Source organism: Scyliorhinus canicula, chromosome 17 (genome assembly GCF_902713615.1).
Source record: "Scyliorhinus canicula chromosome 17, sScyCan1.1, whole genome shotgun sequence".
Lineage (NCBI taxonomy): Eukaryota > Metazoa > Chordata > Chondrichthyes > Carcharhiniformes > Scyliorhinidae > Scyliorhinus > Scyliorhinus canicula.
This window is the reverse complement of record NC_052162.1, coordinates 124,651,213-124,666,041: the sequence shown is the minus strand read 5'-3', so window position 1 is coordinate 124,666,041 and position 14,829 is coordinate 124,651,213. Positions and strand designations below refer to the sequence as shown.

At 49.1% G+C, this 14,829-nt stretch overlaps 1 protein-coding gene across 1 annotated transcript in view; it reads right to left on the bottom strand.

The window, feature by feature from the left end:
• Positions 1-2,510: 2,510 nt before the first annotated feature.
• LOC119951596 (gastrula zinc finger protein XlCGF26.1-like) overlaps positions 2,511-14,829 on the bottom strand; it is a 34,336-nt gene continuing 22,017 nt past the window's right edge. The window contains exon 3 of the mRNA XM_038774779.1: positions 2,511-4,294. Coding sequence (XP_038630707.1) covers positions 3,373-4,294 — 922 coding nt within the window. The 3' untranslated portion in view covers positions 2,511-3,372. The remainder of the gene's footprint in view (positions 4,295-14,829) is intronic.

Sequence of the window (14,829 nt, the reverse complement as noted above, 5' to 3'; positions counted from 1 at the left end):
AGGGAGATGAGGTTCAGTATCCTCGGCCCAAGGGCGGTTGGTGATTGTGTTTTATCCACTGGGGCGGCCCCACCCTATCTGCCCAACTGTGTTGCTGCAAACTGCAGCCACCGGCTGGGCTGGATTGTCTCATTCCTTTGTCTAATTATTCACTAAATATAGGCTGCTCATAATTATTACCCCTTTTGTTCTCTATCCTTCTTCTGACCCATCCGCCAGCTTTCCTGTTCCCCAGCCGTAAGGTGTGGGTCCCAACCATCTTTCTGCATTAACTGAGATTGATGTTCCGCTATGAACCCTGTGATGGAGCTCACGGCTCCTCAATCAGAACCCGGAACATTCCCTTTCTTTTTGTATTCGGCATGATTTATTTATTTATTTTCTGACACGATGGAGGGAGAAATATAACAAATAGACAAAGGGAAAGAAAATGCAGTGAACTATGCGGCTTCAACCAGACGCTCGAGTGAGCATTGGCCCACTTGCATGGCTTCAACAACCTCTGCAGCTTCAACCAGACGCCCGAATGAGCGTTGGCCCACATCCGCGGCTTCGAGTCAGTCAGTGTGGCTTCAACCAAAATGGTCGGCCTGCGTTCAGTCCCTGGTGCGCGGTTTCAGACAGACACTTGAATGAGCGTCAGTCACGCCTGTGCAGCTTCGTCCACGTTGGTCACAGCGAGACATAGTGTTAGAGCGAGGAGGGCCAGGCACGTCGAGGATCACTGAGGGCACTGGGCGCGGGGGGGGGGGGGGGGGGGGGCGCCACCAGAAGTGGGATAATATACAGCATAATAATTGCCACTTTGCACAAATATTATGACATTGTGACGCCTGTCACCTTCTTCTGCAATGCGGGCTGACCCCCAGTCCCTGTGCCCATCTCTCCAGGCACCCCCTCCTCCCATAACCTGACGTGGCACCCACCCACCCTCTGGCTGTGGGCATGTCCCTGAGGCTCTGTCCCATCCCCTGGGTGTGCGGATGCTGTGTGTATGCTCTTGCCTCCCGCAGTGTTAAGTGGGATAATATACAGCATAATAATTGCCACTTTGCACAAATATTATGACATTGTGACGCCTGTCACCTTCTTCTGCAATGCGGGCTGACCCCCAGTCCCTGTGCCCATCTCTCCAGGCACCCCCTCCTCCCATAACCTGACGTGGCACCCACCCACCCTCTGGCTGTGGGCATGTCCCTGAGGCTCTGTCCCATCCCCTGGGTGTGCGGATGCTGTGTGTATGCTCTTGCCTCCCGCAGTGTTCAGGCACAGTGTCCAGGCATCAAGGTTTGATTGCAATGCTCGGCAATGACTCCCACATGCTTCAAGGCCTGCCCACCCACGGGAATCCACTTGGCATCTGTGAAGGGCTCACTTTAAGGGCTCACAATTGCCAATTCTCTATCAGCAATAGCCTTCAGCCATGCAGCCAGATGCCTCAGTAGTCGGTGGGGGTAACGGGTGGCCGTTGGGGTAGACGGGCAGGGACAAGGGTTACCCCTGGAATGGGAACACATGATCCAGGGGTTGGCATGGTGGTGCCCGAGTGGTTGCCACCCCCAGAGCCTTCCCCCACCCCACCCCACAGTGACCCACCCCTGCGGAAGGTCCCCCACCCCCCGAGTACTGGGGCCGCATGCCCAGCGCCCCCGGGCTCTTTGCCTGTGAGCAAAGTGGCTGCTCACCTCCTCGGCTCACCACAGGAGGCCTTCTGCCTGGTTCAAGCTTTTCAAAAGAAATACTAATCGGTGCCAGTGTGAGCACTTGCTGGAGAGGCCGCTGACTGACGGGAGGCCGTTGGATCTGGGGTGTCTCGTTAATTGTATGGAAATGGGGCTGAAGTAGTGGTGATTGGTTTCTCGCCTCGCTCCGGCGAGATCCTGATTTCACCAAGGGGAGCGGGCTGGTTGCATCGTAAACTGTTTGGCACCTGGCACAGATCTCGTTTTTGGCATTTCCCGCTATTCAGCGGCTTCGTTACTCTTGATCGAGAGCGCAACGAGGCTGGAGAATCGCTCCCATAGTCTATCGTGCCAGCAGTGGCTAAGTGGGCAGCTCTCTCACCTCTGAGTCAGAAGGTCATGTAGGATCAAATCCCAGTCCCAGAGACCTGAGAACAAAAATCACATCCAACATTCCTGGTCCCAGCACTGAGGGAGTGCTGCACTGTCACAACAGCCTTCTTTCAAATAAGATGTTAAACTGAGGCCCTGTCTGCCCCTCTCAGGTGGGTGTAAAAGTTCCCACAGCCGCTATTTTGAAGAAGAGCAGGGGAGTTATCCCCAGTGTCCTGGTCAATATTTATCCCTCAATCAACATCACTAAAAACACATCATCTGCTCATTAACACATTGTTGTTTGTGGGAACTTTGGATACTAAGGGGTAATTTAGCGTGGCCAATCCACCTAACCTTTGGACTGTGGGAGGAAACCAGAGCATCCGGAGGAAACTCATGCAGACACGGGGAGTCCACACATCTCTCATTACTTTAGACAGGAATACAATAGAACTGTTTCTTACTGTCCCTTTATCTGATTCTGTACAATCCCTTATTCATGGTTTCAAACGTTGAGGCTAATCAGAGTTTGAAGGTCTCTCTTGCCAGTACATTTATCCTCATTGCACATTCTTTACATACACAGAAAGTAAGCATCACATTTTTACAGCAATTAAAACTGTCTTTTAACATAACAATTGATTCATTAACTGTAACTGAATTAAAGCTCACTACTTATTAAATCATCTGTGTCTGACAGGTAGCTAATACAGTAATCTTCAATTAATACATTTGGTTAATACAGGATACAGTAGTTCAAAGACAGTTTTGTAGAATTCAATAGCTTACTTTCTTACTAATTATGATCGGATGGAACAATGAATCTTATTCTTGAGCCAGATTTTGGCAAGATATGATGACCAGTAGCTTTTCAAAATTTTGGAATGAGTAGTTTCCACTATTTCAGCAGTTTCTGGAAACATTTTGGTTTATACAGTATTCATTTTTAATTAGTCCACTCGCATGCTGGAGTTTAACATGGCTTCATTGACCTTTATAATAATGAAGATGGATGAAGATGATTTTTTAATTAAATTTTATTTCTAAGGCACACCTATCGCTCCTCAACATGACAACAGTGGCTACACTTCAAAAGCACTTCGTTGGATGTAAAATGCGTGAGGAGATCCTGTGGTCATGAAAAGTACTATAGAAGGCTCGCAGAGCGTCAGCCCACTGGAGACAAAGCCGTGAGACTGCCAAGTCCAGCAGAAAGAAACCCTACGGCCATCCCCATTGACCAACTGACAGAATGAACAAAATTCAGCCCTGTCCAATTGAAGCAGAAACAGTAACAGCAGAATCCAACCCGTCATCAACTGGGAACTTGTTGCTGTCTCAGCAGGTGTGATGAATCATGAGTTTCCGTCCCACATTGAGGGGTGAACGGCCTCTCCCCAGTGTGAACTCGCTGGTGACTCTGCAGGTGGGATGAATCTCTGAATCCCTTCCCACACTGGGAGCAGGTGAACTGCCTCTCCCCAGTGTGAATTTGTTTGTGTGACTTCAGACTGGATAACTGAGTGAATCCCTTCCCACACTGAGTGCAGGTGAAAGGCTTCTCCCCAGTGTGAACCCGCTGGTGTATCCGCAAGTGGGATGAATCTCTGAATCCCTTCCCACACTGGGAGCAGGTGAACGGTTTCTCCCTGGAGTGAACTCGCTGATGTGTCCGCAGGGTAGATGAATCACTGAATCCCTTCCCACACACCGTGCATATCAATGGCCTCCCTCCAGTGTGAACTTGCTGGTGTCTCCGCAGGCTGGATAACTGAGTGAATCCCTTCCCACACTGAGAGCAGGTGAATGGCCTCTCCCCAGTGTGAACTCGCTGGTGTTTCTTCAGGCTGGATAACTCAGTAAATCCCTTCTCACACTGAGGGCAGTTAAACGGCCTCTCCCTGGTGTGAACTCGCTGATGTGACTGCAGGTTCGATAACTGAGTGAATCGCTTCCCACACCGAGAGCAGGTGAATGGCCTCTCCCCAGTGTGAATTCGCTGATGTGACGTCAGACTGGAAGACTGAGTGAATCCCTTCCCACACTGAGAGCAGGTGAACGACTTCTCCCCAGAGTGAACTCGCTGGTGTTTCTTCAGGCTGGAGAACTGAGCGAATCCCTTCTCACACTGAGAGCAGATAAACGGCCTCTCCCCAGTGTGACTGCGTCGATGAATCTCCAGCCGAGATGGGACACTGTATCCCTTTCCACAATCCCCACATTTCCACGGTTTCTCCATGTTTTGGGTCTCCTCTCGTCTCCCCTGGTCAGACAGATAATCAGTTGAAGGCTTGGCCACCCACAAACTGGTGAAGGGCTGGTTTAGCTCAGTGGCTAGACAGCTGGTTTGTGATGCAGAACAAGGCCAGTAGCGCGGGTTCAATTCCTGTACCAGCTGACCCAGGCGCCGGAATGTGGTGACTAGGGGCTTGTCACAGTAACTTCATACTTGTGACAATAAAAGATTATTATTAAACACGAGTACGGTCTCTCCCGCTGTGAATGGTGTGATGTCTTTTTCAGGCTGTGTAACAGTTTAAAGCTCTTTCCACAGTCAGTGCTCTGGGACACTCCCACTCAGGTGTGTGTGTGTCCAGTGCTTTTCCAGTCACACCGATGTTTAAAATCTTTTGATGCCGACAAATTAGGGAAACATTTCTCCTTCTAGATTCAAAGGCCGATGATACTCAGATCCCAAGGTATCGAGTGACTCTGTAAGACTGAGACGTGACAATTGAGATTCCTGTCTGTAATTCCTCCTCTTGTAATATCTGTAAAAGGAATTTACAAAAGTCAACACTATGTACAGGATAGAAATTCAGAACAGAGAATTCTAGTTTCTATGGAACATTCCTTCCTCTCATTCCCCAATACCTCGTCTCCAATACCTATTCCCCAAACCTAGTCTCCAGGGAGCGGACTCGGAGGGACAGAGTTTCGGAGCTGTGAGGACAGAAACCTTATCTCGGGGATTCACAGCCGAGTCTCCAGGGAGCGGACTCGGAGGGGCATAGGGTATCGGAGCAGTGACTGTAGGAAGGATGAGCTGGCTGACCACTGCACCCTGGTACAGGAGGCCATTCAAGCGGGGGGAGGAAGTGGTAGTTGTCGGGGATTCTATAATTAGGGGAGCTGATAACGTCCTTTGGAAGCAGGACCGAGAGTCCCACAGGGTATGTTGCCTGCCCGGTGCCAGGGTGAGGGGCATCTCTAACCGGCTTGAAAGGATATTGGAGAGGGAGGGGGAGGATCCAGTTGCTGTGGTCCACATTGGGACAAACAACATCAACAAGACTCGGAAAGAGGACCTGTTTGGGGAATATCCGGAACTAGGAACAAAATTAAAGAACAGGTCGCAAGGGTTATAATCTCTGGATTATTCCCCGAACCATCTGTAATTTGGCATAGGGATGAGAACATTAGGGAAGTAAAGACGTGGCTAAAGGAGTGGTGTGGGAAAGAGGGGTTCCATTTCATGGGACACTGGCATCAGTATTGGGATAGGAGGGATCTGTACCGTTGGGACGGTCTCCACCTGAACTGATCTGGGACCAGTGTCCACACGGAAAGGATAAATAGGGAGGTCACAAGACTTTAAACTAACAAATGGAGGGGGAGGGAAAGGCCTCAGGGGAACTCAACACAGTTCCAAAAACAAGCAGCAGGATGGTCTGGACTGGGTACCAAATATACCGGTTATAAAGTTTACAGGAGGGACAGAGAATATGGCAGAGCGGGTGGAGTAGCCTTACTGATTAGAAATACTATCACCTCAATGGTGAGGATTGGATTTGTTTATTGTCACGTGTACCGAGATACAGTGAAAGTATTGTTCTGCGTACAGTTCAGACAGATCATTCCATACATGAGAACAATACACAGGGCAAACAGAAACACACAAGGTGCCTTCTTCTCCTCCTCCAAAATAGCCCCGTAAACCGCCAATACTACCCCTTCCCCAGTCCCCCTGTCGTCAGCATCTCCTCCAGAAATGTGGAAGCTGGCTCTACTGGGAAGCTCTGTATCTCCTTTCTGGCAAAGTCTCGAACCTGCATATATCTAAATATTTCCCCCTGCTCCAGTCCATACTTCGCTCCAACTCCTTCAATCCTGCAAAACAACCCCCAAGAAATAAATCTTTTTGTGTCCTAATTCCTTTCCAATCCCATCTCCAAAAATTTCCAATCCCACTTCCCTGGCTCAAATCTATGGTTATCCTCTCCTTTCTTAAGGAGAAAGTGACATCGCTTTATTGCAGGAAACTCATCTGAATAAGGAACACTTTAAATTGAGGCCGGATTGGGTGGAGCAGGTTTTTCATCTCCTTTTCATCAAGTAGCAGGGGTGTGGCAATCTTTATTAATAAAAATATCACTTTTCAAATTGAAACCTGCACCAAGGACAAAGGAGGTGGATATGTGATCATTAGAGATTAAATGCTTGGAGATGCTATTTCAATAATGAATGTTTATGGATCCCTGAATTGCTCCCCTGAGTTCATTACTAAGGCCTTTGTGGATTTTGCAGAGTTAGCTTCAATTAACTCTTGTGGTTGGTGACTTCAACTGTTCCTTAAATCCTCTGGTAGATATGCTCCCGGTTACCAAGAAACCCACCCCCCGCCCCGCCCCATGCTGCAAGCTAGAGCGTTGGCCGTTACTTGTGAGGAGGTGGGTTATGTGGATATTTAGAGAACATTGCACCCGAGGGGCAGAGATTTTACCTTCTTTCCAGCCCTAATCAATGTCATACTAGAATCAACAACATGTTTATCTCAAGGACGATCCTACACCTGGTGTCCTCTTGCACCGTAGTGAACATCGATTGTGGACCATCCTCCTGTTTCTCTGGAATTTCTACTCGAGCGTTCATCCCCAGGTTGAGAACGTGGAGGTTTGCTGCCTCTCTGATCAGAGATAGTTCATTTATGAAGCATTTTAAGAAGGAGTTGGAGTTCTTCCTTTGGGTTAACTTGACCCCTGGTATCTCCCCCTCCATTTTATGGGAGACATGTAAGGTTAACGCTCGGATGCTGAAGAACCAGCAACGTCTGGGGGTTTGTTTCACGAAGGCCGAGCAGAATTATAAGGAGATCTCGAATAAGCTATTGCTGAAGGAGGTTAATGCGGCAAGAATGGCTTTGGACTCCCTATTGATGCAGCAGGTCGAGAAAGGTTTGCGAGGCAGACGTTGTACGAGTTTGGGAATAAACCAAACAAATACTTGACTTGTTTGACAAAGCAAAAGGCCGACATTGGAACAATTCCCTCTGTGCGGCTTGGGGAAGGGAAAAGGGTTGTGAGGACAGAGGAGATAAACAGGGATTTGGGGAATTTTATGCAGGATTATACAAGTCTCTGAAGTCTGGTGATGTGTTGATGGATATGGGTATGTATTCTCTTCCCTGAAGCTTCCGGAGGCCTCAGAAAGCCAACATGAGCCTCTTAATGATCCCCTTTCCAGGGAAGAGATGTCAAAGGCCATGAAGGAACTGCAGCCGGGTAAAGCACCGGGACCGGATGGCTGTGGGTGTGAGTTTTATCGGGGGCTTGAGGATTTGTTGTTGGACCCATTGATGGGTCTGTATTGTCACTCTTTTGACTCAGGGATGCTGCCATCAACTCTTCGTGAGGCTAATATCTCTTTGATTCTGAAGGACCCAGAGAAGCGTGCCTCTTATTGGCCAATATCTCTTTTGGATCTTGACTTCAAATTACGATCTAAAGTTTTGGCGAGGAGGCTGGAGGACATCCTCCCAACAATTGGATGGTGGGGGGGAACCAGACTGGGTTTATAAGGGGGAAGACTATCCAGTAACAATGTTGGAAGGTTGCTGAATGTGATTCAGGCTTTTCAGAAATACACAGTGGATGGGCTGGTGAAGTCCTTCGATGCAGAGAAAGCTTTCACTCAAATCGAATTATCTGGTGCATATGGTTCGAGGCTTCGGATTGAGTGAGGATTATATCGAGTGGATTCAATTGTTCGATTAAAGGTAAAGTCGCCAAGGTCCCAGATGACCACAGGCTGCTTTCCCCTTTGAAGGGTATAACTGACTGGTGGTGATTTAACCTGAAGATCAACACACCTCAGGCAAGAGACAAGGTTAAGAAGGTGGTGCCTTCATGAATAACCTCAGCTGGGAATTGAAGCTTTCCTCTGCATCACAAACCAGCTGTCCAAAGAACTGAGCTAAACCAGCCCCTGTTATACTACAGGCTGGGCAGGGCTCATGGATGGTTTATAGTATTTGCGCTTCAGAGTCTCGACAAATAAATGTATCAAGCTGAGGGAGCAAAGGATGTCAATGTCTTTAAGAGAGAGAGAGACTTGGGCCAAGATTTCCAGAGTCTGCACCCTCCCTGGATTCACTTCCTTTCCCTTCAGTTGCTGCAAGTCACCAATTGAATGTGAGAATGAGAAAAGAAATGGAAAGGGGGAGAAAAGAAAGTGTTTTACTCACAGATGTTGGAGACAGGAGGCGGTTTCAGTTTGTGTGAAGCTCAATCTTCATTCACACAAATCCTGTGCTGATTGGCTGGAGGACTACAGTACTTCCGGTCATCGAACTCTTCCGATTGGTCAATGCCTCAGCAGGAAGGTCAGGCTTTCCCTCGCACATGCGCAGCCTCTCCTCTCTCTAGAACATGCGCAGTCCCGGCACGGAGGGTGGGGGAAATCACCGAGAGGCTTCTCTCTGGCCGGAGCTGTCAGCCGGTTGCCTGGAAACCTTGTCTTGAGGAAGGGGAACAATGAGTGGGGCGGAGCTGCTGTGTCCGCGCGCCGGGCCTGCGCACTGGAACCCTGAAACGTCACCGCGGATTCCTCTGCGTGCGCAGGAAGGTTGTTGACCAATGGGAAGAGTTGGTGAACCGGAAGGACTCTCTTCCTCCATCCAATCAGCTCCCCCGTTGTCTGAATACGGAAGCTGGACAATGAGGAAAACTGGGACCTCACACAGACTGAAACCTCCTCCTGTCTCCAACATCTGTGAGTAAAACACTTTCTTTTCTCCCCCTTTCCATTTCTTTTCTCTCTGACCTTCAATTGGTCAATTGCAACAACTGAAGGGAAAGGAAGTGAATCCAGGGAGGGTGCAGACTCTGGAAAGCTTGGCCCAGGTCTCTCTCTTAAAGACGTTGACATCCTTTGCTCCCTCAGCTTGACACATTTTTTGTCTGGCTAAAAGGATGGTCTCTTTCCAAATGTTCACAATTAAAGGGCTGCTTTCCCCAGGAGATGGTTGTCATTTAAGGGGACAGTAAATTAATACCAGACAGAGACATGTCTATAAGTACAATCCAGTCATCTCTTCCCTCAAGAGGGTTATTAGTCTCTGGAGTTCTCTTCCACAGGGACCAGCGGGGTGTGGGGTCATTGAATATATTCACGAATGAGGCGGACAGATTTTTAATAAATTGGTGTGTTTTAAATACATTTTAAACAATGAATGTAACAGAGTAACAGAAAAAAATCATGGCAAATGGGCACGGAGTGGAACAAGAGATATTGCCAACATAAAGACAAGCAACATATTGCAGAATTAATTTGGAACAACACAACATAGATGACATAGAACTCCTGTAGTGCAGAAGGCTATTCACCCCTTCACATCTGCACTGAGCCTCAGAAAGAGCATTTCACGGAAGCTCACTCCCCATCCTATCCTCGTAACCTGGTGCATTGATCATGGTCAACCCACCTAACCTACACATGTGGAACACTAAGGGGCAAATTACCGTGACCAATCCACTTTCACTGCACTTCTTTGGACAGTGGGAGGAAACCGGAGCATACGGAGGAAACACACAAAGACACAAGGAGAATATGCAAACTCCTCACAGACAGCTACCCAAGGCTGGAATTGAACCTGGGTCCCTGGCACTGAGGGAGCAGCATTAATCACTGTGCCCTAAGTTAAATTGAATACACTCATGGAAAGCACAGGAGGAGCAAGTCAGTCAAATTGGAGCCTATGTATTTGAGTTAGAAGTCCCATACTTTACCTAATGCATCAGACTCAGAATGAATTACAGTCATTAAAAATTGCACGGAGATGCATTCCATAATCAGCCTACGCCAGTTTTTGATAGAGGGAGAACTGACTGGTCTGCTTATGTATTGAGCCAGATGAATGTTGGCTCCATCCTAACCCAATCCCTTAAGAACCTAAGACGAGAGGCCAATTGATGGACCTTGATTTTTGGGAGACTATACCCTCCCTTAGGGTATCTTTGCAGCATCCTTGAGCACGGCTGAGGTCCCGGAGCACTGGAGAATTGTCCCCTTGTTTAAGAAGGGTAGCAGGGATAATCCAGGGAATTATAGACCTGTGAGCTTGACGTCAGTGGTAGGCAAACTGTTGTAGAAGATACTGAGGGATAGGGGCAGCAGGGTAGCATGGTGGTTAGCATAAATGCTTCACAGCTCCAGGGTCCCAGGTTCGATTCCCGGCTGGGTCACTGTCTGTGTGGAGTCTGCACGTTCTCCCCCTGTGTGCGTGGGTTTCCTCCGGGTGCTCCGGTTTCCTCCCACAGTCCAAAGATGTGCGGGTTAGGTGGATTGGCCATGCTAAATTGCCCGTAGTGTCCTAATAAAAAGTAAGGTTAAGGGGGGGTTGTTGGGTTACGGGTATAGGGTGGATATGCGGGTTTGAGTAGGGTGATCATGGCTCGGCACAACATTGAGGGCCGAAGGGCCTGTTCTGTGCTGTACTGTTCTATGTTCTATCTATTCACATTTGGAAGAAAATAGACTTATCAATGATAGGGCAGCATGGTTTTGTGCAGAGAAGGTCATGTCTTACAAATCTAATAGAATTCTTTGAGGAAGTGACAAAGTTAACTGATGAGAGAAGGGCTGTAGATGTCATATACATGGGGTGCGATTCTCCGCCCCCCACGCCGGGTGGGAGAATAGGGGGAGGGCCTCCCGACATTTTTCACGCCCTTCCGCTATTCTCCCCCCCTCACGCCCGACCCACGGCACGAATCGCCGCTCGCCGTTTTTTACGGTGAGCGGCGATTCTCCGAGGCCGGGCGGCCAGGCCTTCACGCCCGTTTCAACACGGCAGCAAACACACCTGCTTGCTGCCGTCGTGAAACGAGCGCCAGATGCCCGTTTGGGGCATCTGGGGGCCCGATTGGTACGGCAGTATCACGACCGTGCCAAGGGGGGCATAGGCCCGCGATCGGTGCCCACTGATCGCGGGCCTTGCGTCCGTAACGGACGCACTCTTTTCCCTCCGCCGCCCCGCAAGATCAAGCCGCCACGTCTTGCGGGGCCACTGAGGCAAACGACGCCAACTGCGCATGCGTGGCTGACGTCATCGGCCGCGTCAGCCGGCGTGACGCTTGACGTGCGGCCTTGACGACGGTCGTCAAGGCCGTGTCGCACGGGGCCGCGCTCCTAGCCCCGCCCGGGGGGGGGGGGGGGGGGAGAATCGGCCCCGGAAGTGGGCGTGAAGGCTGCCGAGAATCTCGCCCATGGACTTCAGTAAGGTGTTTGATAAAGTTTCCCATGGCAGGTTGATGGAAAAAGCGAAATCACGTGGGGTTCAGGGTGTACTAGCTAGATGGATAAAGAATTGGCTGGGCAACAGGAGACAGAGAGTAGTGGTGGAAGGGAGTGTCTCAAAATGGAGAAAGGTGACTAGTGGTTTCCACAGGGATCTGTGCTCGGACCGCTGTTGTTTGTGATATACATAAATGATCTGGACGAAGGTATAGGTTGGTCTAATTAGGAAGTTTGCAGATGATACTAAGATTGGTGGAGTTGCAGATAGCGAGGGGGACTGTCAGAGAATACAGCAAAATATAGATATATTGGAGAGTTGGGCAGAGAAATGGCAGATGGAGTTCAATCCAGGCAAATGTGAGGTGATGCATTTTGGAAGATCCAATTCAAGAGTGGACTACACAGTCAATGGAAGAGTACTGGGGAAAATTCTTGTACAGAGAGATCTGGGAGTTCAGGTCCATTGTACCCTGAAGGTGGCAACGCAGGTCGATAGAGTGGTCAAGAAGGCATACAGCATGCTTGCCTTCATCGGACGGGGTATTGAGTACAAGAGTTGGCAGGTCATGTTACAGTTGTATAGGACTTTGGTTAGGCCACATTTGGAATACTGCGTGCAGTTCTGGTCGCTACATTACCAGAAGGATGTGGATGCTTTAGAGAGGGTGCAGAGGAGGTTCACCAGGATGTTGCCTGGTATGGAGGGTGCTAGCTATGAAGAAAGGTTGAGTAGATTAGGATTGTTTTCGTTGGAGTGGCGATGGTTGAGGGGGAACCTGATTGAGGTCTACAAAATTATGAGAGGTATGGACAGGGTGGATCGCAATAAGCTTTTTCCAAGAGTGGGGGTGTCAATTACAAGGGGTCACAATTTCAAGGTGAGAGGGGGAAAGTTTAAGGGAGATGTGCGTGGAAAGTTTTTGAAGCAGAGGGTGGTGGGTGCCTCGAACACTTTGCCAGTGGAGGTAGTAGAGGTGGGCACCATAGCATCATTTAAGATGCATCAAGACAGATTATTGAACGGGTGGGGAACAGAGGGAAGTAGATCCTTGGAAAATAGGCGACAGATTGAGATAAAGGATCTGGATCGGCTCAGGCTGGGAGGGCCGAAGGGCCTGTTCCTGTGCTGTAATTTTCTGTGTTCTTTGTTCTAGTTCTTAGCTCCTGGTGATTGGAGCTTAACAAACTTGAGGCAAGGTTTCTTTTTGTTCCAGGTAGAGTTATAGATGTTTACAGCATGGAACCAGGCCCTTCGGCCCAGCTTGTCCATGCTGCCCAGTTTCTATCACTAAGCTAGTCCCACTTTCCAGCATTTGGCCCATATCCCTCTATACCCACCCTGCCCATGTAACTGTCTAGCTGCTTTTTGAAGGACAAAATTGTACCCGCCTCTACCACTGCCTCTGGCAGCCGTTCCAGATGCTCACCACCTTCTGTCTGAAGAAAGTTACCCTCTGATCTCTTTTGTATCTCTCTCCTCTCTCCTTAAACCTATGCCCTCTAGTTCTAGACTCCTCTATCTCAGGGAAAATGTCGACTGTATACCTTATCTATGCTTCTCATTATTTTATAGACTTCTATAAGATCACCACTAAGCCTCCTAGGCTCCTGGGAAAAAAAATCCCAGCCCACCCAGCCTCTCCTTATAACTCAGACCATCAAGTCCTGGCAGCATCCTGGTAAATCTCTTCTGCACTCTTTCTAGTTTAACAATATCCTTCCATAATAGGGTGACCAGAACTGAACACAGTATTCCATGTGCGGTCTGACCCAATGTCGTGTCCAACTTCAATAAGACGTCCCAACTCCTGTATTCTATATTCTAACCAATAAAACTGAGCATACTGACTGCCTTCTTCACCACCCTGTCCACCTGCGACTCCACCTACAAGGAGCTATGAACCTGAACCCCTGGATCTCTTTGTTCTGTAACTCTCCCCAACTCCCTCCCATTAACTTAGTAGGTCCTGCCCTGATTTGATTAATTTCCTTAATGACTCTGGTCGACAGCAGTATAGGCAGCATCTGCAGAGGGTACAACTGTCTGGGCAACACATTCATTTTAATGAAGGCGATCCTCCCTCGCCATGAAATCGGAAGAGCCGACCACCGGACAAGGTCCCACCTAATAGTTACCATCAGCTGTGGAAAGTTGGCCCCATATAGCTGTCTGAAAGAGGGGGCCATTGACATTCCCCGGATTTTAAATGGCATGGTGTGTGGGGGGGGGGGGGGGGGGGGGGGGGGGCATTTGAAGGGGAAGTTAGCAAGAGGAGGGGGTTTACCCCTCAACCCCTCCCCACCGGCATGGCCTCAGACTCAGTAAAATTGATCTCGATACGAGAGAAGATACTCAATCTATCCACGACTCCAATAATGTCCGGGACTTAAACACTGGGGTTCAACACAAACTGCAGCCCGTCATCGACACTCGGAGTGATCTTGTGCTGCCTCAACCCACCTCCCAGTCCCGATATCAGAGGATCCGATCTGATATCCTCCGGCAAGGGCTCAGTGGCCAACAACAAGGGAGACAGAGGGCAGCCCTGCCTCGTCCCTCTCTGAAGCTGAAAATCTGATGCCTTTAAACCATTGGTGATCACCGCCGCTGCCGGTCTGTGATATAACAATTGAATCCACTCAATATAATCCTCACCCAACCCGAAGCCTCGCAGCGGATACACCAGATAATTCCACTCAACTCGAGCAAAAGCTTTCTCTGCATCGAAGGAGATCAGCAGCCCATCCAATGGATATTTCTGAAAAGCCTGAATCACATTCAGCAACCTTCCAACATTGTTCCTGGAAAATCTTCCCCATATAAACCCAGTCTGGTCCTCCTACATGATTGTCGGAAGATGTCCTCCAGCCTTAGCATAAGGTTGCAATTTCAAGTCAACATTCAAAAGAGCGATTGGGTGATAAGAGGCCAACTCCTCTGGGTCCTTGCCCACCTTCAGAATCAAAGAGATATTAGCCTCACAAAGAGTCGGTGGCAGTATCCCAGAGTCAAAAGAGTGACGATACATATCTACCAACTGGTCCAACAACAAATCCTCAAGCCCCCCAATAAAACTCACACCCACAGACATCCGGTCCCGGGGCTTTACCCGGCTGCAGTTCCTTCATGGCCTTTGAAACCTCTTCCCTAGAAAGGGGAGCATTAAGATTTTCTGAGGCCTACAGAAGCTTCAGGGAAGAGAAAGAATGCTTCACACCCACCAACACATCACCAGATTGCTCAGACTTGTACGAT